The sequence below is a fragment of the Leguminivora glycinivorella genome, chromosome 3 (genome assembly GCF_023078275.1).
Source record: "Leguminivora glycinivorella isolate SPB_JAAS2020 chromosome 3, LegGlyc_1.1, whole genome shotgun sequence".
NCBI classification, from domain to species: Eukaryota; Metazoa; Arthropoda; class Insecta; order Lepidoptera; family Tortricidae; genus Leguminivora; species Leguminivora glycinivorella.
In genome coordinates, this window is record NC_062973.1 from 7820264 (window position 1) to 7840474 (window position 20211).

The 20211-nt window shown below is 39.8% G+C and overlaps 1 protein-coding gene across 1 annotated transcript; it reads left to right on the forward strand.

Annotated features, from left to right (window-relative positions):
• Positions 1 to 1904: 1904 nt before the first annotated feature.
• LOC125242683 (ubiquitin carboxyl-terminal hydrolase 1) lies at positions 1905 to 19181 on the forward strand. The gene is given in 13 exon segments (XM_048151551.1): positions 1905 to 2033; positions 2159 to 2428; positions 3334 to 3511; positions 4121 to 4334; positions 5571 to 5719; positions 5969 to 6085; positions 7008 to 7192; positions 9511 to 9674; positions 10612 to 10663; positions 10666 to 10702; positions 13285 to 13395; positions 15842 to 16047; positions 17486 to 19181. Coding segments are annotated over 12 exon segments (1839 nt in total). The 5' UTR covers positions 1905 to 2033; positions 2159 to 2169; the 3' UTR covers positions 17653 to 19181.
• Positions 19182 to 20211: the final 1030 nt, after the last annotated feature.

Genomic DNA, 20211 nt, shown 5'->3' on the forward strand with positions numbered 1-20211 from the left:
AATTTGGCCCATATTCTTAGCATGATATGTTCTAAAATGTCAAATATTAATATTAGCGCCATCTGGCTGAGCGTACCCCAAAGGTGTAATGCCATCTAGGCCACCGTACCTTTTTCTGTATGGTACTGAGGTACGTTTTTTTCTTAGACTTTATCTGTCTATACAGAGTTAAATAAGTCTTTGCTTCATACTAAACTAAACTGTCACCGCATACATCGGAATAACAGCGCCCTCCTGACAATAATCATATATCAGGCTTTTTTAATAACTTATGACCAAGAACAATCTACGTTGTAATCGACATTGCTTATGACTATAAGATACCCACTTTAGAGACTAAATTGTGTACTTAATTTATTTAGTTAAGGGAGATGTACACTTTATCATGAGATGTACTACACTTTGTCATTTATAGTTGTTACAGATTTGCCGCGTTTCTCTACTGACAAAATTGGTTTGCCAGACATTCATAATATACCTATACTCTATATCGATCTGTTTCAATTAGGTAGGTAATCGCCGTCGCTCGAACGTTTAATCACTTTGTACCATTTCGAAATTTGAAGTCAGCATTTCGACCGTTTTGATAAATGGATAAAACATAATATTTGCAAGTCGTAATACCTAAATTAATAATTAAAATCCTTTGCAAGCTTTGAATATTTTTGCGTTTTGATTCAGCAATTATTGTTAATTTATTCCAATTTGATGAACAGATCGTTAATAAAGATCCAAGTACCATTTTAGAAAGCTTAATATCTTTTTAATTACTACAGAAGAAAAGGGAAGAAGTCTGCGAGAGTCGTTTAAGAAACGATATTAATTTAATTGTTCGTATGGAAATGGATTCAACTTTATAAATGTATTCGTTCGTGATTGAATACTTACAAAAGTTCGATGAACTGTGGAGGATGAAGAGTTGAGTTTTTTAGCCATTTAGCGCGAATGCACAAACGCTCACGATAATACCTCTTTCGTAGCTATCTATCTCTATCGCTCTTGCGTATTGGCGCGACAGAGCCAGACTACCTTTATGCGGCGTTTCGGTGGCGTTTCGCTTCGCAGAAATGCCATTCGGCTACGGGGCCTGGCATCCACTAAAGTCTGGCGTCAACTAGGCTCGCCGAATCGAGCCTCGTTCATTCGCCTTAGTGGACGCCAGCAAGACGCCAGGCTAGAGGCGGAACCGAGCCGCGTCGAATCGAGTTCTCATACATTTGAATGCGTTTCGACGCGTCGCTAATGGACGCAATTTCATACGGAATGCAGCAAGCGAATTAACGAGGCTCGAGTCGGCGCGCCTAGTGGACGCTAGGCTTAAAATATCAAGTTTTAAACTTTTAACCACAGATCATATAATACTAGTACCACAGCTCGTACTTTTAACCCTACAATGCATACAGTTCCCAATCTGGTAGTACGCTAAGAATGCAGCAGCGCCATCTATCATACGTTAAGGGATGCATTATTATTACACTTGGCTTTTACGATCTCGCAGCTTGACAACAACGGCTGCGGCATTGCGGCTAGACAGGGGAATCCAGCCACCGATACTTCATGTGCCCGATGCCCGTGCCCGATATGGCACTTCATGCATTTACGTTGAAAAATGTTTTGCGTTTTTAGAATCTTCGCAAAAAAAAGACATGCATTGTTGGGTTAAGTAGCTAACAGATGAGTGCACTGTACTGCGACCTTGGATTTTTTTATACTTCTACCCTTTAGTGACCTCGACAGACATCATAGATCCTGGCTTGCGATTTGTATTGTTTTGTTTGATTCATTGACTGATTTATAATATTTTGACGCAACGTTTAAAAAGCCTTTAATCGTTATGTTGTGTAGCCGGCCTTATACCGCCGAGGACATCACTGTCACTGACATCAATCAAATAATCCAATATGGCCGACTGCTACAAACGGTGGTGCTCGCGGTTAATTTTTACAAAATTTCTGTTTATTTCAGTAGTTGAATAGAAAACTATATTGTCTTACTATATAATGTAAGTCAATACGCCTAATGAAAACGTTAATGTAAGTAGTTTCGTAGAAAAAATCGAGGTTCCGGCAAAAATCCTTGACATGCCTCGGGAAAGTTACGAAGTCGTGGCCCCTGCATTTTGCTCAATTGATATTACCATTTCGCAACTACTTCACAGGTATCCTGAAGATGCCAGTTAATTTGGTTGAAACGAAAAAAGGAGTCGAAAAAGCAAAGTTTTCACTGTCCTTGAATAGAAATGCAACTTATCTGAGCAACGAAGACCGACAACTTGCAGACCCGAAAGAGAAATCAGTTCCTGGCAAGTTCGGTAATCACGATAATAAGGAGAACAGGCCGGCAAAGCGGCCATTCAAAGGCACTTATAACAATACTTTGAGTTCGGCTAAAAAGTTAAAGCCACTCACTGAATCACCTAAGCCACCAGGTATGTTTCCATTGAGTTTTGTTATAAAATACGAGGTGTTATTATCACTTTCATGAATAATAGATGTTCAGGAAGTAACTAAATTATTATTTGGTCATCATATTACTTGTTTACATTTTGATCTAGGACTTTCTAAGTGACTCACCCAATCATAACTATGACAATATAAATTAGGTTGTTATAATCCAGTGTATAAATCTACATTATATACTATTGTGTTACCTAGTAATTTTTCAGTTTACTATTATGCAGACATTATGATTGTTTCCTACCAACATGATACAAAAAATATAAACTTAACACTTTCGAAACCGGGCTCTACGCAGCGCTACGACATTTTCGCTACATACGGGGAAACCCATGTAATCGGCTACGCTTCTACGAGCGGTGTACCCGACAGTCGGGTTCTTGGTAGCGAAAGTGTTAAGCACTTTTAATTTAATACTAGACCAGTTACTGTGTATTTACTGAAATCACTTACACAAGGGTTTCTATAAATAAAATCTCTTAGTTAGTTTTATCAGACATTTTCCATAATCGACAACCAATGTGCCTATTTTGAGTGATAAAAAAAGCATCTTTACTCAAGCCGCCCCAGCTCCTTAAAGTAACCTAGCAGTGTTTTAAGGTTGCTAAATACCCTCTTTTACTCTGTTCAGAGTCCCTAGAGGTACTTGTTCCTATAATACTTCTACCTGTCTCTTCTTCAATGCATGCATTACTCTTGTTATCAGTGGTGAGGTGTGAAATTTTTCATTGATTGAATGAAGTTGATTGAGAATTTTAGGGAACCCATAGGGAATCGAATTGTATCAACGCCCCTACACTGCTAGTTATACCTATATTGTTTATTGTGTTGTGTACTGTGATTAATCATACTATTCAATATTTTCTCTCCATTTCAGTATCAAATCCTCCACCAGAAACAGAGCTGATAATCCTGAAAGCGCCCGTGGCAAGCACTGCCATGTTGAATGGCCACCACAATGACAACCAGTATGGGACGCAGCGCAAGATGCCCATTGCCACCCTGTCTAACCTCGGCAACACTTGCTTTCTCAACAGTGTTCTTTATACCTTGCGGTAAGTTGGTCACTTATTTCCTGAAAAGGAAAAATCTCTCAGAATCCCAAATTTGCGTCAAAAAGATGTCTTTGACATTTTTGAGGATTGATAATTTTCACGAATCTACATCCATTTTCAAATCAAACTTTTAATAGCTGGACAAACACAGAGCAAGGCACGTCACAAAGCAAAGCAAAGCAAAGTTGCTCGGCCGAGCAAAACGCGCGCGCTGCCTCAGCCTCTTTGCCGCGCGAGGCAAATGCCTCGCTCTGTGTGGACCGAGCTAATTCCAAAAATTAACAGTGGTGAATAAGTCAGTCTGATACCTGTGTAGACAGGTAATCTGTTACCCCCATAACACATTGGGGAGAGGTGCTTATGGTTGTGACTATTAAAACTCAAAATTTAATATCAATTTGAAACTATGGCTATAGTTGTAGCTGCCGCAAAACATGGTAAAAGTAAATTAATATAAAAGAATTGCCACTACAAAAGTGTTTACATCTCCCAAAATCAAATCTTTGCTGTATCACAAGAGACATAATATTAGACATACATACAGGAAACTTTATTAAGGTGTGCAATGTATTGTTTAAATAGATTGCTAATTTCTTTTTCTCTTCTCAGGTATGCACCAAGATTCCTCCACAACCTTCACCACCTGGTCTCTGACTTGGCCAGTGTGGAACAGAACACAACTCTCGGCAGCATACGACTGAAGAGTTCCTCGCTGGGGAGAAGCGCAGCTGGTCTAGCTTCGTCCGGAGCCAGGTCTTGGAGTAGTAAGGACCTGCTCTCTCTTGGACAGTCCGATAACTGTTCAGAGAAGAGTAAAATAAGGGTAAGAAAAGTAGAATATTATTCAGTTTTATTCTCAGTATTTTTTGCCCGCGGCTTCGCTCGCGTTAATACCGAAAATTACAGAATGCTCCTTACTAATTTCACGTCAATTCGTTTCTCCGTTTCGCGGTAAGACGGTCAAACAACTTACACATGTTTTCAGATTTTTTAAATATGAAAAATTGAATAAAATGAAATAAATATAGGCCCCAAGGCCCCATTTGCTTTCCCATTTATTAATATTACTATGGATTACCAATACCAACCCAATACAACACTGTTTAAAAGAATAAACCATGTTTAGACTAGACGTTTTATTTGTGCAATGGCTTTAGTAATTAGTAAAAAGTACATAATTGCAGTTTCAACAGGTATTTAATTTCATTTAATAATATTCCATGGTTTGAAAACTCGCACTGGTGACATAATGTTCTTCGTATCATGTGAAGGGATCATAAGTTCTAAACTAAATAATATTTGATAAATAAGAATTGATTTTTAATAATATTTTGCCAATATCTTGCCACCTCCAACCCTCGAGGGGTAGCTTTTATAAGGTCTTCTGCAGTGCGCTAGCACATAATGTTAGTGTTCTTATTAGTTTTATTTAGCTGGAGATACTTTGGTATTGTGAACATAGTAAAAAAAATCTTAAATAATGATTACAAAATTTAAATTTCTGTCAAAAGATGTAGGCTACAATGATATGATATCCTCTGGCCTACATTGTGTTATCAAACATTGATCTAATGCCCTGACATTATTTCACATTTATTAAATATTTCCGTTATCTCTATCTTACTCAAATATTGTATTAAGTTAATGGGATTCCAAAAGTGATGATACATTGCTACAAAATTTCACAATAATTAATAACTGAAGAGGATTTGGAATGTCATAAAAAAACAGCATTTTTTTAATACAAATTGTATGGGAAAAGTTTTTCTTCATTTGTGGCTATTATAGCTGGATTTTATTTTTATTCAATACAAACTTTTGATCGTGAATGGGATCGATTGGCATCAAAAAGTTTGTCAAAAATGATCCTTTTCTCGCATCCTGTATGTTTTTTTTTTCAAATCAGGGGATGGTCTACTAAGACCATTTTCGCGGGGCAGCACAAGATCTGGTTGCTGCCCTCACTCACCTAATAGCGGGTGAAATACATCCTGTATATGAAATTAAATAGAATAAAATAATTAAAGATAGTAAAAATTTTGTTTATTATTTTCTACAGGTAGCAACGGAGAAACTTCACGAAACGTACCTTAACCTACGGGCGGCGGAGAGCAAGTGCTACAACAGTAACTCATCAGACGCCTCTCCAGAGCCCTTCGCGGCTGACGCCTTCCTCGCGGCGCTGCGAGACGTCAACCCTACATTTCGAAGGTAACAACATAATCATGTCTTCTTTTTATACCTGTTACCCTCTACTAGGGTGTAGGGCTCGAATCATTTTCCTCCATTGACTCCAGTCTTGGGCAGCTTGCGTGCCCCCTTACTAACTTTTGGACGTAAAAACTTCAAGGGTTTTAAATTTTTGATTTCTTACGCTTTTTGGTGGTTTACATAAAACTAAACAACATATTAGACTTTAGTTATAAACAATATACTTTACATAAAACTATCGTTTCCAGGTAACCGGCAACAAGATGCCCACGAACTGCTGGTGTGCATCCTCGACAACATCCGCGAGACGTGTCGAGCGCTCAGCGACCGCGCGCGGTTACAGGCGCCCGAGAACGGAGACAGGTAAAGGAAACTGCCTATTCCAGATAAGGTACAGCGGGGCAAATCTCGACTGGGGGGCAATTGTAACTAATCCATTTTTTCCATTATTACACTATGATGTTGAGTTCTGTATGTATCCACTGAACACTTTAATAATGCAAACATTGTAAAACATGGAAAAAAAATGGACTAGTTACATTTGCCCTCCCCTCAGTCGAGATTTGCCCCGCTGTGCCTTACAGTAGCGGAAAATAATCCTGTGGGGTCTAGTGAAAAAGGGTATAACTCAAATTGACTTGTGACCTTTTTCACCGAGTCAATTTGAGTTATAAGCCTTTTTCACTAGACTCACAGTATCATATTTGTTTCGAACACATTTGCATACTTATTTCATGAATTTTTAAAAAACGGCTATTGCGATGTCGATGAAATTTACAATATAGGTGCATATGAAAAATACTATTTGGGCAAGTTAAGGTTCATTTTTAAAACAATTCTTATGCCCGAGTTGCCATTTAGACGGTACGAGAACTCGCATACAAGTTTTATTACATTGCGGCGTTTGATGGCTGTGCAAAATTGTATGTAGGTAACCTTTACACCCCGCGATGTACCTAAAATCGCATGCGAGTTCGCACGCCGTCTAAATCAGGCCTTATGCAGGGTAGCCCTGTAGGCCTTAAATAGTAAAATAATGATGTGGTGTAATTTTCATACCAACGACTTCTGAGATTGATCAATCCATCCATCTATAGTATATTATTGTTTGTAGGATTAGCTATTTTGTGTTTTTATAATAAGAAGTTGAATATTAGTAACATACGCGATCGGTGTGTGTAAAATCTCTAATCCGCATCAGGCTCTTGTGGCTGCCCACGGGCCACGTACGTCGTAAATATTCAAATGGGAATATTATATCTAACACCTTTTGTAATATTTATAGCAACGGCGTCGGCCGGCAACCAAGTCTCGATAGCGACAGCAAATCCAGTCTCGGCAACCTTCGCAAGTCGTGGAAGAAACGCAAGGAGGGCAACAAGAGGCACTCGCCTACTGAGGACAGGGCGCCTTCTCCGGCTGAACCTGACCATAGGCCCGGATGGGATTTCGTTGCTGACGACTTTGAAGGTAAATACACCACTTTAAGGTAGTGACAGTAAGCTTGGTCTTGCCAACCTTCGCAAGTCGTGAAAGAAACGCAAGGAGGGAAACAAGAGTCACGCCTACTGAAGACAGGGTGCCTTCCGGCTGAACCTGACCATAGGCCTGGATGGGATTTCGTTGCTGACGACTTTAAATACAATTTAAGGTAGTGACTAGTAACAGTAAGCTTGGTCTTGCCAACCTTCGCAAGTCGTGGAAGAAACGCAAGGAGGGAAACAAGAGTCACGCCTACTGAAGACAGCGCCTTCTTCGTCTTGTAACCAAGCTGAGCCCAACCTTCTTTGTCTTGTAATCTACTTTTTGGTGACCAGTGTTAAGAAACGCCCATTGAAAACAACACTGCCACGGTATAAGGACGACTCAGTAGTTAATCGTAGTCACGCGCCGCACGCGACCTTGGCAGCGCCACGCAACGCGGCGCGTACTGACGTTCCGCATGTACAGTCGACCAATTGGAACCCTAGGCCACTATACAACCATGTCAAAATGACAAGCAGTAAGAGATTTCTTACCATCTGATTTATAGCGTCACTATGACATAGTTCTACAGTGGCCTAGGGTTCCAATTGGTTGACTGTACTCTCTGCACCTCGCTCGCGCAGAGCGCTACTCAAGGACAAACAGCGCGGCGCAAAATTTGTTTGAAGAATTATTACTGTATCGTCCTTATACTGTGACACTGCTCAGCCCAACCCTGGGTTCCACTTTGTTACCGAAGATTGAGGTAAATAGCACAAGATTTATGAGATTTTACAACAATTTGGGCTCAGTAATCTTCGCAAGTTGTGACCTCTTCAAGGGACCATCCACATAGGTGTACGGATGGCATTAGAGAAACAACAGCTTCGATGAATATATGATTTATTCTGACTGATATTAGGCAAGGTACACGATTATATAGGCAGTGCTTACGTACTACTGACATAGGTAAATACATACTACATCACACGCCCCACCAAAAAAGGAAAAAAAAAAGAAAATTATTATTTTTCTTTTTTTTTTTTCTCAACATTACATAAATAAAGAAACAAAAAAAAAAGAAAGGTAGGTACTTAAACATAATTTGCTAAGGTGAGTACAACTTTGTACGGTTTTTATGAACCGACACCTCTTTATCCTTAACTATGATTACAACGTTAGGGTCAATTTGTCTTACAACTAGGAAAGGCCCTTTATACAGCGGGTCTAACTTATTACTAAGCGCTTCATTTTTAATCAAAATCATATCGCCGGATTTATAAGTTACAGGGTTAACCTTGTGGTCGTACTGCGCTTTTCTTAATGTTTTCCCTTGAATTAAATTACATTTTGCGTCATATTGGGATTTTTGTAATCGGTATTTTAATTCAAAGGAATAGTCATTCAGAAGTTATACATAGGATCTAATGAATCACAAAGATTACTCGGTATATTGCATCGTCGGCCAAAGACAAGTTCATATGGAGTGTATCGGGTTTCTGAATGAACAGTCGTATTGTAAGCAAAACACCAGTAGGGTAGCCATGAACTCCAATTGTTAGTTTCATTATCAGTTTGAATGCGTAAGTAAGAAATTAAATGTTTGTGATTATTTTCTAAGGAACCTATGGTTTGATGATGGTAAGATGTTGACTTTAAATGACTTATGTTTAAAAGTTTGCATACTTCCTGCATTGTGGATGACAAAAATTCAGTACCCCGGTCAGTTATTATTTCTCGAGGAATACCATATCTCAAAATGAAACTGTTAACAAAAGCGGTTGCCACTGAGACTGTGTCCTTAGATGTAAGCGGATACGCCTCGACGTATTTGGTCAAGTCGCATTGAAGCGTTAATATATAAGTGTAATTATTGCTATCCTTAACTAAGGGGCCTGCCTTAAAAGGCAGGGTCGCCATGTACGGATGGCATTAGAGAAACAACAGCTTCGATGAATATATGATTTATTCTGACTGATATTAGGCAAGGTACACGATTATATAGGCAGTGCTTACGTACTACTGACACATAGGCGACGCCGCCCAAATGTAATTTTAAAAACGTCTCCTCAGTACATTTTGTATAAGAAGGACGTAAGACGCGCCCCCAAGCGACGCGTCGCTTGGGGCGCGCCAAGCGACGTCCCTTGCTCGTCCTTCCTATACAAAATGTACTGAGGAGACGTCTTTAAATTACACTCAAGCAACGCGACGCTGACGTCCGTTCCGCGTCTCAGGACATGCATCGCCTGTGTGTGGATGGTCCCTGGTCCCTAAAATTATGTCGATTTTTTCAAATATCAAGTGGCATTGTTTTGTTGCAGGCACGATGGTAGTCCGAACAATGTGCCTAGAGTGCGAAGCGGTGACGGAGAAGGCGCAAGCGGTCCTAGAACTGTGTGTGCCTGTAGGCGAGGAGGAAGCTCCCGACTCTGAACCCTTCCGGGCCGCCTGTCTCACCAGCGAGTACCTGAGGGATCAGAACAAGGTAGGAAGTTAGGAACTGTCACTATGGTAGCACAGAATGTGGCAGGTATAGTTAGGCAGGCATGTGTTATCTTGTAGTTGAGAAGTATGCTCCTAACTACTAACCCTTCCGGGTCGCCTGTCTCACCAGCGAGTACCTGAGGGATCAGAACAGGGTAGGAAGTTAGGGACTGTCACTATGGTAGCACAGAATGTGGCAGGTATAGTTACGCAGGCATGTGTTATCTTGTAGTTGAGAAGTATGCTCCTAACTACTAGACCTTCCGGGCCGCCTGTCTCACCAGCGAGTACCTGAGGGATCAGAACAAGGTAGGAGTTGTCGCTATGACAGCATGTGTGAGTGGCACTGGCAGTTGCAAGTGACCCAAGAGTGCAGGAGGTGTCACGATGATAGCATATGTGTGTACAGCAGTGGCAGGTGCAGGCAGGCCTGGAAAACTGTGTGTCCCAGTAGGCGAGGAGGAAACTCCCGACTCTGAACCCTTCCGGGTTTTTTGTTTGAAAGCTGAATTAGTCGGGAGTGCTCTTAGCCATGTTTGAAATCGGTCCACTATGTCGGAGGGTTTTAAAATTTTGTGTTATAGTATTTATCTAAGGGAACGTACCCAAAAAACGTGACACGTTTAGGGGGGGGGGGAGGGGTCGTCAAAATACTACGCTTGGTCACAGAGGGGGAGGGGGGGTCTAACGTCTTGTCACGTAACCTGTGGAATATTGGCCCAGCCGTGGTCAGCTGGAACGTTTATATAGGCTGGTGATGATGATGAAGGTGATGGGATGAAAATCATTGTTTAAAGGCCGAAAAAAAGATGATAAACACGCGTCATTAAACAAATACACTCAGCGTCAAAAAAATCTCAACTCGCCCAAAATTCGTTTCAAGAAAATACAGCTTAATCTTTAAATGGAGTAAAGTCAGATATATGTGTGTTTTGCAGTATTGGTGCGAACGCTGCCTCCGCTACAACGAAGCGCGGCGCAGCGTGGCGTACTCCGACTACCTCGAATTCTAGTGTTGCAACTAAAAAGGTAACATTTGATTTCATTTTATTTTGGCCTATCTTGTGATGTATTTTTGCCACCATTCACTTTTTTTGTCTAATCTAGTTTCACTTTGTAGGTTTCTTTTGCAAGCCACTTTAACCCTTAAATGCATGGTGATGTATATATGCATCACATATTTGATGGCATGTGGCTCAATATGTAGATATCCAAAATCACATTTATAGCTTAATTATTATTCAGTATTTATTATTATTTAATAAATAATTAAATAATATTATGATTTACTATTTATTATTTAAGGATAAAGATGAAATGGCGGAAAAGTGTGAAAAAACAGGATGATGGCGATTTTTTAGTATGTGATTTAGGCAGATTTTTTCGGAGTTAGTAATTAGTTTATGTTTAAACATTTTATCACGGGGGTTTCACAAATAGTGTACCTTTCTAATAGTAGTAAAACTTTACAAATAAAACTTACCAATAATTATATATTTATATAAATAAGTTTTGGCCTATTTAACTTCTAACACTGATTTGGTATTAAAATCGGTATTAAATATTTTTTTTATTACTTTTCCAGTCAGAAAACCATTGTCTATCACATATATTAATATCTCGTTAAAAGAAAAATTCATGCATTTATGGGTTAAAAAGACTGAACAACATACCTATAATAAGAGTTTTGAATTCATTTTTATACGCGATACATAAGCGACCACAAATTTGATCGCTTTTGGTAAGACTAGGGATAAGTTCGTCTTTGTGCCTCTATTCTGTGTTATTTTTGGTAAACTTTAGTACTAACAGCAACACTCTTAACTAACCATCTGTAGACTTTATGCCCTTGTAATAAGGATTGCAAATGTACAGTTAACAGTGTTGCCGATGGTACATAAGAAAGTGACAACCTATACTATACTATTAGAATTTGCTATCTTTGAAAATACCTACCAGTCTGCTTTTTTAACCCCCTACGCAAAAACGACGGGGTGTTATAAGTTTGACGTGTCTGTTTGTGTGTTTGTCTGTCTGTCTATCTGTCTGTCTGTCTGTCTTTCTGTGTGTGTGTCTGTCTGTGGCATAGTAGCTCCCGAACGGATGAACCGATTTAGATTTAGTTTTTTTGTCTGAAAGCTGAGTTAGTCGGGAGTGTTCTTAGCCTTGTTTCATGAAGATAAATCGGTTTACTATGTCGCGGTCGGTGGTTTTTAAAAAATTTTAATTTTGTGGTTAGGTTAGTTATTACAGTGTGTAAAATGTAGATTTTATATTTCATTCCTTTTCTTAGTTATTTTTCTCTAGTAATAACGCTAAGTGTGCGGCCCTCTAGCACGCTCGAATTGGGCGTTGTGCAAGGCGGGGCGAGCGGCGTGCATGTCAAACAATTGAAGCTCCTACAGGTGTCCTGAGTCGACGCTGAATAGCGTGCACAAAGGCCACCCCGCCCCGCTGCACGCCGAACCGACCGAGCGTACACTCAAGCCTTATCCTAAGGCCGTTTTCACATTATCCGATCCGATATCGGATGTAAAATGTAAGATTTATGCGCTTCCAGGTCTTCATTTATGTATTTAATAGATCATTATTACTAAAAAACGATATAAAACGCAAAAATTGCGGATTTAATGCAGATGGCACTCTCCTACAACAGTTTTTGTCAGAGGCACCATCGAACTGCCGATATCGGCAGGACGCTTCCGACATTTTTGGCATGCCGGACCGGGCCAGCTGTCGGCCGATAATATTTGTGTGTGTGCGTATATAATGTAGGTATACGTTTGTAGTAGTGTGCGTGACAAAAATGGCGTCTATTAAACAGCTGTTAATGATGAATTTCTGTTGAAAAAAAAGATTGTAATTCATCGGTCTGAATTGCGGGTACTAATTTTTTCATCTTTTAGTAGATATAGTTAAATGTAAAATTATTTATTTATTATTTTTACCTGCCACTCTTGAGTGTTTTTATGCTCGTTATTTTAATTTTACAATAAAATATTTGAAATATAGTGCTTATAATTTTTATAAAACTTAAAAAAAAATTTGATACAAAATCATACTTCATTGATATTAATGTTCTAAAAGTTCAAACAGATGTTTTTTAGTATAGGGAGCAACCAATGAGGAGGCACACTGCCATTTAATCCCGCCAGGCGGCGCCTGTGCAAGTGTCAAGGCATGTCACTGTCATTCATATGTGAGAGAGAGAAAGAACATATCTTCTCGCTCTCACGTATGGACTAATAGGGTGACGCCATCTGTCATAACCTTTTGAGTGTGCCTCCTCATTGGTAAGCGACGACATGAAAAATAACATAACTTATCTTTTTTGACGTGTCTGTCTGTTTGTCTGTCTGTCTGTGTGTGTGTCTGTCTGTCTGTGGCATTGTAGCTCCCGAACGGATGAACCGATTTAGATTTAGTTTTTTTTATCTGAAAGCTGAGCTAGTCGGGAGTGTTCTTAGCCATGTTTCATGAAAATCGGTCTACTATGTCGCGGTCGGGGGTTTTTTCAAAATTTTAATTTTGTGGTTAGGTTATTCTCCATACAATAGTGATACAACCCTACTGTAGTTGATGCAACTGAGCCCAAATTCCGATGTATGCAGGTTCAGCGGCGGCATGGAGAAGATCACGCGGTACGCGCCCACGCCCCTGCTCATGCCTTGCTTCTGCGAGGTGTGCGCGCGGCGCCCGCAGGATCAATCGCCCACACACAGGTAAATGATATACCTTGTCGATGTATTGCAGGGGCACAGGACCACTCGGTCATCCGCCATTTTGACGTGATAACGTCTAATTACTCGTTACTACGGGCAGCATGCACGAAAAAGATGTCGTCATTGTCCCGTTCCTCAAGGCCACCAAGCAAGAGCAAGTTTAGTGGTTTGTGTATGGACCATTTTTATTATTTTTGAGTGTTTGTAATTTAAAAACATGAAAGATTGCATTAAAATAAGCATCTTTTATAGAATGAAGTTGTTTGAAAAACCTACTTATTTAGGAGTTAGAGCAGTACGAAGTTGCGAATTTTCCCATAGTATTTACTAAGGCGCCAGAGACAATAAATTTACGATGATTTTTTTTACCAATATAACCTATGTTAATATTGATAAATCATATAGAACACGTTTAAATAAGGATGTTTTGTTATATAAACTTTTTCTTTTCCATTAATATTTACTGAGATATTAGGGTTCTAAGATTAGTAAATGGCACTAGCACTTTAATAAAATTAACGCGTGTCTAGGATACAAAATGACGACTTTTATATAGGTATAGGTTAGGTTCGTTAGGTATCTTCAAACGGCCGAAGGCTCCTATTCTGTGCAGTTTCTGTAATAAGCGGGGCTCCGTCGATATCGCTTTCTGTCTCTGGCGCCTTAGTAATGCTACGGGAAAATTTTGCAACTTTGCACCACTCTAACTCCTAAATTAGTAGGTTTTAAAAAAAACTTTAATTTATAAAAGATGCTTATTTTAATGCATTCTTTCAAATAAGAACAAAACACTATGCTAGAAAGAGTGCAGAGGAAGTTCTGTAGGCACATTTACAAACAACTGTACGGATATTACCCATATATGTATCCATCTCTATTCGTAACAGGAATGGTTGGTCTTGAAACTCTAGAAACCAGACGGAAACTGCTGCATATTATGCATTACCGCCAACTGTTTCACCATAGAGTAGATGACGCATCCGTGCTTGAGAGAATGGGGCTGCAAGTGCCAAGAGCGAATGTGGTGGTTGGCATGCCGGGCGCGGTGCCGGCGCGGCGGCGGCGGCGCCTGTTCGCGGCGGCCGGCGCACCGCTCGAGCCCGAGCTGCTCTTAACCGCATCATGTTGGAGACAGACGATATTGACATATTTGCTGATAGTGTTGGTGTGTTTTACAGAAAACTCTTAAGGTTCATAGACTCTACACTCCTTAGGTGATTAATGTAATAACCATAGTTTAACTTTTAAGTGTGTTTGCTTTTATTTATGTCAATTTAACATTTACATAATTATATTACCACATAAGTGCTTTGGTGAAATACTGTTAACTTTTGTGTATTTTTAATAAATAAATAAATAAATAAAAAAACGTGAAAAAAGTCCCAGAATCGGGCCCCTTTTGCTATACTCTGACCGCCCCTGTCTATACTACTGTAATGTTTGACGTTATCACGTTAAACTACCGTCCGTAAACCGACTTTACAGACAACCAATTTTTTTTTTTTTTTTTTTTCAAAGTTGTCCACTTCTTTTCTGTTAAATTTTTATGTGGTTTCCGCTCAGAATCGCAAGCTCTTTCAATCCTAATAGGAGAAAAAAAGTGTCCTGAGTTTTTTTCCCCATTCCGTTACCATTTTTTCATACATTTTGTATAACGAAATGGAATGTTTGAAAAATGTATGGAAATCTGGGCACATTTTTTTTTTCTCCTATCAGGATCGAAAGACCTCGCGATTCTGACTATGAATCGCGTAAAAATACCCATGTTACAAAAAAAGTGGGGTGGACAACTTTGAAACCTTGATGAATACCGAGTGCTGATGACAAGTTCAACAGCAGCATGGAGAAGATAACTCATACCGAGGTGTGCGCGCGGCGCCCACACACAGGTTAATTCATTATTTTAATGAACATTAAAAATCATTGGCGAAGATTCTATAATGATGTTGGTGGAATGGAAATTGTCTGGATACATTTTGGTGCTGAAAGCGCAATTTTTTATTGTCTATCATCTTCTAACAAGTTCGAAAGTAACGGGAGATATGGAAACCATGCTACCACCTCAGGACACTTGTGTTTGCGGTTCAAGTAAGTCTGTGTGTATATATTATTGCAACATCTGGTTTAAACTTCGGATCGACGTGTGAATTTGATTTATTTATTATTTATTTATTGTAAACATAATTTACAGCATTACAGTCGAAACCAAAGCACTGTACAATTCAGTTTATAGATATTATTAGGTGATTAACAAAAGAAACAAACATATATAAAATACATCACCTCACAATACCGCAGAATACAATAATTGACGCAATACGCTCAAGTTCTCACCAAAATGATTGGACAAATATTGCAAACCATAACTCATTGTACAATAGGACCGACTCCCTTTTTTATTATTTTTTTTTAAATTATAAATTCACATGAGCATATATAATTTTAGTTACGTCCTCTGGGCGGTGATCATGCACCTCGGGCAGTCGTTATCAGGCGGCCACTACGTGTCGTACGCTCGCGCCGCGCCCGGCGCCAACAACGGAGCCGGCGACACTTGCTCCAGGACTAGCGACGCGCCTCCACAGCCCACCAACTTCATGCGGACACTGTTCCACCGGCCCAGGCAACAGACGCCTGGCTGTGCTGCTAAAGGTAACATAGTTACACCATAGTTAGTCTGTTGTACGCTCGCGTTGTACTGGGTGCCGGTACCACCTGCTCCAGGACAAGCGACGCGCCTCCACAGTCCACCAACTTCATGGGAATACTGTTTTATTATCTTGTGGGGGCGAGTCACCGTCTGCCGGAAATAAAATTGAATACCATTTTATTAGGCAGGCGTCCGGTTTTTTATTCAATAGCCCAGTATTTAGTCTTACACTTTCATCCAATAGCCCACTTCATTTTAGATTTCATTAACTCTTCGTTAACTTCAAATTAAATTCTTCGAGTCACGTTAATCCAGTTCGGCGCCGAGTAAAACTTGCTCTGACCGCTGCGTCCCATGACACGGCAAGGGCAGCATCCGCTCGGTCTACATATCAATTGGTGCCTTTGGATTTCATTAAAGTGTCAAATGGGCCTCTACTGCGTTGGCCCGTTGGCATCAGGCACGACGCCTCCATAAATCGTCCGCAACCGAACACCATTGTTCCGCGATGGGAAAGACATACATATCACAATAATAATGTGTCTCCCTAACCACCGGCAGCTCGGCCCTGAATGACCCACCTACGGGTCCAAGGCGGCACCCGAAACAGTATAAGTCCAAAGAGAACAATAGGTTTTATTAACATTTGTTTATATATTTTGGGATTTTTTGTAAGTGATTTTGTATCTTCGGTCTTTTATTTACATAACATATTTACCCAAAAACTTAATAGTTGATAACTGATGCAACTAGCTACAGTAAAATATTTTTTTATCACGATTAACGGATTGTCGATTAACTTTACCTTCCGTTAAATTTGTTGAAATGTATCGCTTTAACGATTAACGAAGTTAACTTTTATAGTAACGGATTAACGATTATCGAAGTTAACTATTTGATTAACGGTGCCCAGCTATGGATAGCAGATACCGGGCTGTGTCGCTAGAGGTAACATAGTTACATCGTAGCCAGTCTATTTTGTACGCTCGTGTTGAACCCGGCGCCGGTAACGGAGCCCGAGACACGGCCTATCAACTTCATGCGGACACTGTTTCACCGTTCCATCGGTTAAGATATAATTTTGCATGCCATTTGTGGCTAAACATGTATTGCTACTCAAAAATAATAATGTACCACCTAATGTATATACCATGTTTATCGCAATAAAGTAATTAATTCATTCATTCATAAAGGTAATATAGCTACACCGAAGTAGAAACCGTGCACACGTGTCGTATGGCTCCCGTATCGGGTGCAGAGATCGGAGGCGGAGACATATTTGTGCTGCAGAATTAGTGACGCGCCTCCACAGTCCACCAACTTCACGCGTACACTATTTTGGTGACCCAGGCGGCAGATAACCGACTGTGAGGTCCCGTTTTTGTCAGATCCGGTTCGTTCGAAGGATCGTCGTAAAGAATAGTTTTGTAACAATTCCAGAGTGCTGCGTCCCGCGACCTCGTCCCGAAGCGTCGTGGCTGGCGTGCGACGACGAGCAGGTGAAGCCGATCTCCAACCAGGAGTTCAGCGCGCTGCTGGGCGCCGAGCCGCGCGCCGCCGCCGCCGCCGCGCCCTACCTGCTGTTCTACGTCAAGGCCGACGACTAGCGCGTGCGGCCTGCGACCTCCGACATACGAGACGGTCGTGAGGACGTGGTGAAGGATGCGGCTTGATGCGTATAACTAGAGTGCGCGCCGCCATCTTTGATTTTTGCCTTTGCAATCCTTCCTCCGACCGATATCTGATCGGATAATGTAAACACACTAAGAGGATGACGAGCTTTCTTTTAAGAATAGGTTTTCCAAAAATGATATGTACAGATATTAAAAGGGTCGGCGGCGTGCTCCTATAAAGTTTCAGACGTCCGCCCATATGGTTGTTTGCCGATGATGTGATCTAAAACGATCGCATTAAGTGTCTATCGCCTTCTTTAAATATTATTCTCGTCCGCGACGAAGAAATAATCCTACAATATGTAAATGATCATTCTATAAAGCGACTAAATTGTTTTATACGATTACCTAAATTAAAACTGTTCAGTATGAATTCGCTTCGCAAAATATTGGAAAACGCAATTTCACCCCTCGTATCAGTATATCTTATTACACAAAGCTGCATCCTTTGCCGTACATCCGTGCTACCTCGTGAGTATGACGCGTAACATTTTACTACAAAGCTATGCGTACATATATGGCAGAGGTAACTAACCTTTAAATAGTTCTAAAGAAATAAGTAACAAGTAGAAGGTGTTTTCTGTCAGTGTGTGAAGAATGCTTATCTTAATTGGTGAAGGGCCAACAATGGTTAGGAACCTCTGAAATAAACACAGATCATACTCTTTGAATCAAATTAACTATTTACTATGGAAATAGTACATAGCTCAAATATTAAAATGCTTCGAACAGCTTTGTATTAAAATGTGATACAGGATACAGGCATCCGATTAGAATACGCTATAGTATTGTGAAGGCAACATTTCGTTCGTTCAAACATTATTTAGATGCTTTAAAAAGACGTTTCAGAGACAGAATACTGTCGGCCGTGATATTATGAATGTAGCTGAAATATAAGATATTATAGAAAACGATCAAAGTATATTGTAAAGTGTATATTATAAATGCATCTCACTATTTTCACTCGACAATATGAACTCCAAACAGTTTCGGATATACCTTCCATTGTATACTGTATCTTCATAGAGTTTATATAGTATAGTTAGCTAACGCAAATTTTGAGTCACCGACTACATAATTTCATATGCCATATATTAAATTAGTTTTAAAGACGTAAGCATACATGCTACGTGTACGGTACGCACACATCACGCAAGTGGTGTGTCGTGTCTATTAGGAGTCTGTATATATTACCACGTCACGTCACACGCACCCCGTGATTAACGTTAGGTAATGTTATCAGAGACACGTGATTCATAAAGACTGGTAGTCTCCAAAGTTTCATTCATCAATAATAGCGTCAGGTATGTATTTTGTTAGTCACTTTGACCTCTTAGCTCACAAAATGTCGCTGTAGCCCAGTTTTTAGGGTTCCGTAGTCAACTAGGAACCCTTATAGTTTCGCCATGTCTGTCCGTCCGTCCGTCCGTCCGCGGATAATCTCAGTAACCGTTAGCACTAGAAAGCTGAAATTTGGTACAAATATGTATATCAATCACGCCAACAAAGTGCAAAAATAAAAAATGGAAAAAAATGTTTTATTAGGGTACCCCCCCTTCATGTAAAGTGGGGGCTGATATTTTTTTTCATTCCAACCCCAACGTGTGATATATTGTTGGATAGGTATTAAAAAATGAATAAGGGTTTACTAAGATCGTTTTTTTGATAATATTAATATTTTCGGAAATAATCGCTCCTAAAGGAAAAAAAAGTGCGTCCCCCCCTCTAACTTTTGAACCATATGTTTAAAAAATATGAAAAAAATCACAAAAGTAGAACTTTATAAAGACTTTCTAGGAAAATTGTTTTGAACTTGATAGGTTCAGTAGTTTTTGAGAAAAATACGGGAAACTACGGAACCCTACACTGAGCGTGGCCCGACACGCTCTTGGCCGGTTTTTATTTTTTGCTTGATTCTGAAGTTAACGTAAAGTAAATTCATATATGTGTAGGATCAGTAGTCAATGTGATACATAAATTAATAAAAATGTTGTAAAAAAATACAGATAAGTTAGGATCAGGGACTAATTTCAAGGCATAAAATAATATTTTAGAGCAAATGGTAAAATTGATCACAATAGATCAGGAATGGTCGCAGTGATACAAAGGCGCTAAGAAGACTTACATAGCCCCTAACAAGAATAAGAACATGTGAAATTATGTAGTGTTCGGTGGGTTCGGGCCTAAATATTAACGTTGTGTACTTTCAAATATGCTTCGAACCAAGTTGCTTCGAACCTTGTTGTTCACGTTATAGTAATATTCCTAAGACGAAATTGGTCATAGCGGCGTATAATAGTCCAGGCAGATATTTTTTTAAACAGTTAGAAAATACTTATGACAAAGTTTGACCTGTAACTTTTTCACCGCCAAAATAATATAAACACCTTTCGGAAAAGTATACCTCGTGTTTTTGAAATGGAACACTCGAAAATAGCCGGGTTTACACTGACTGAGCAGCCTCTCGGCGCAAAATGTCCGTGCTCATGCGCA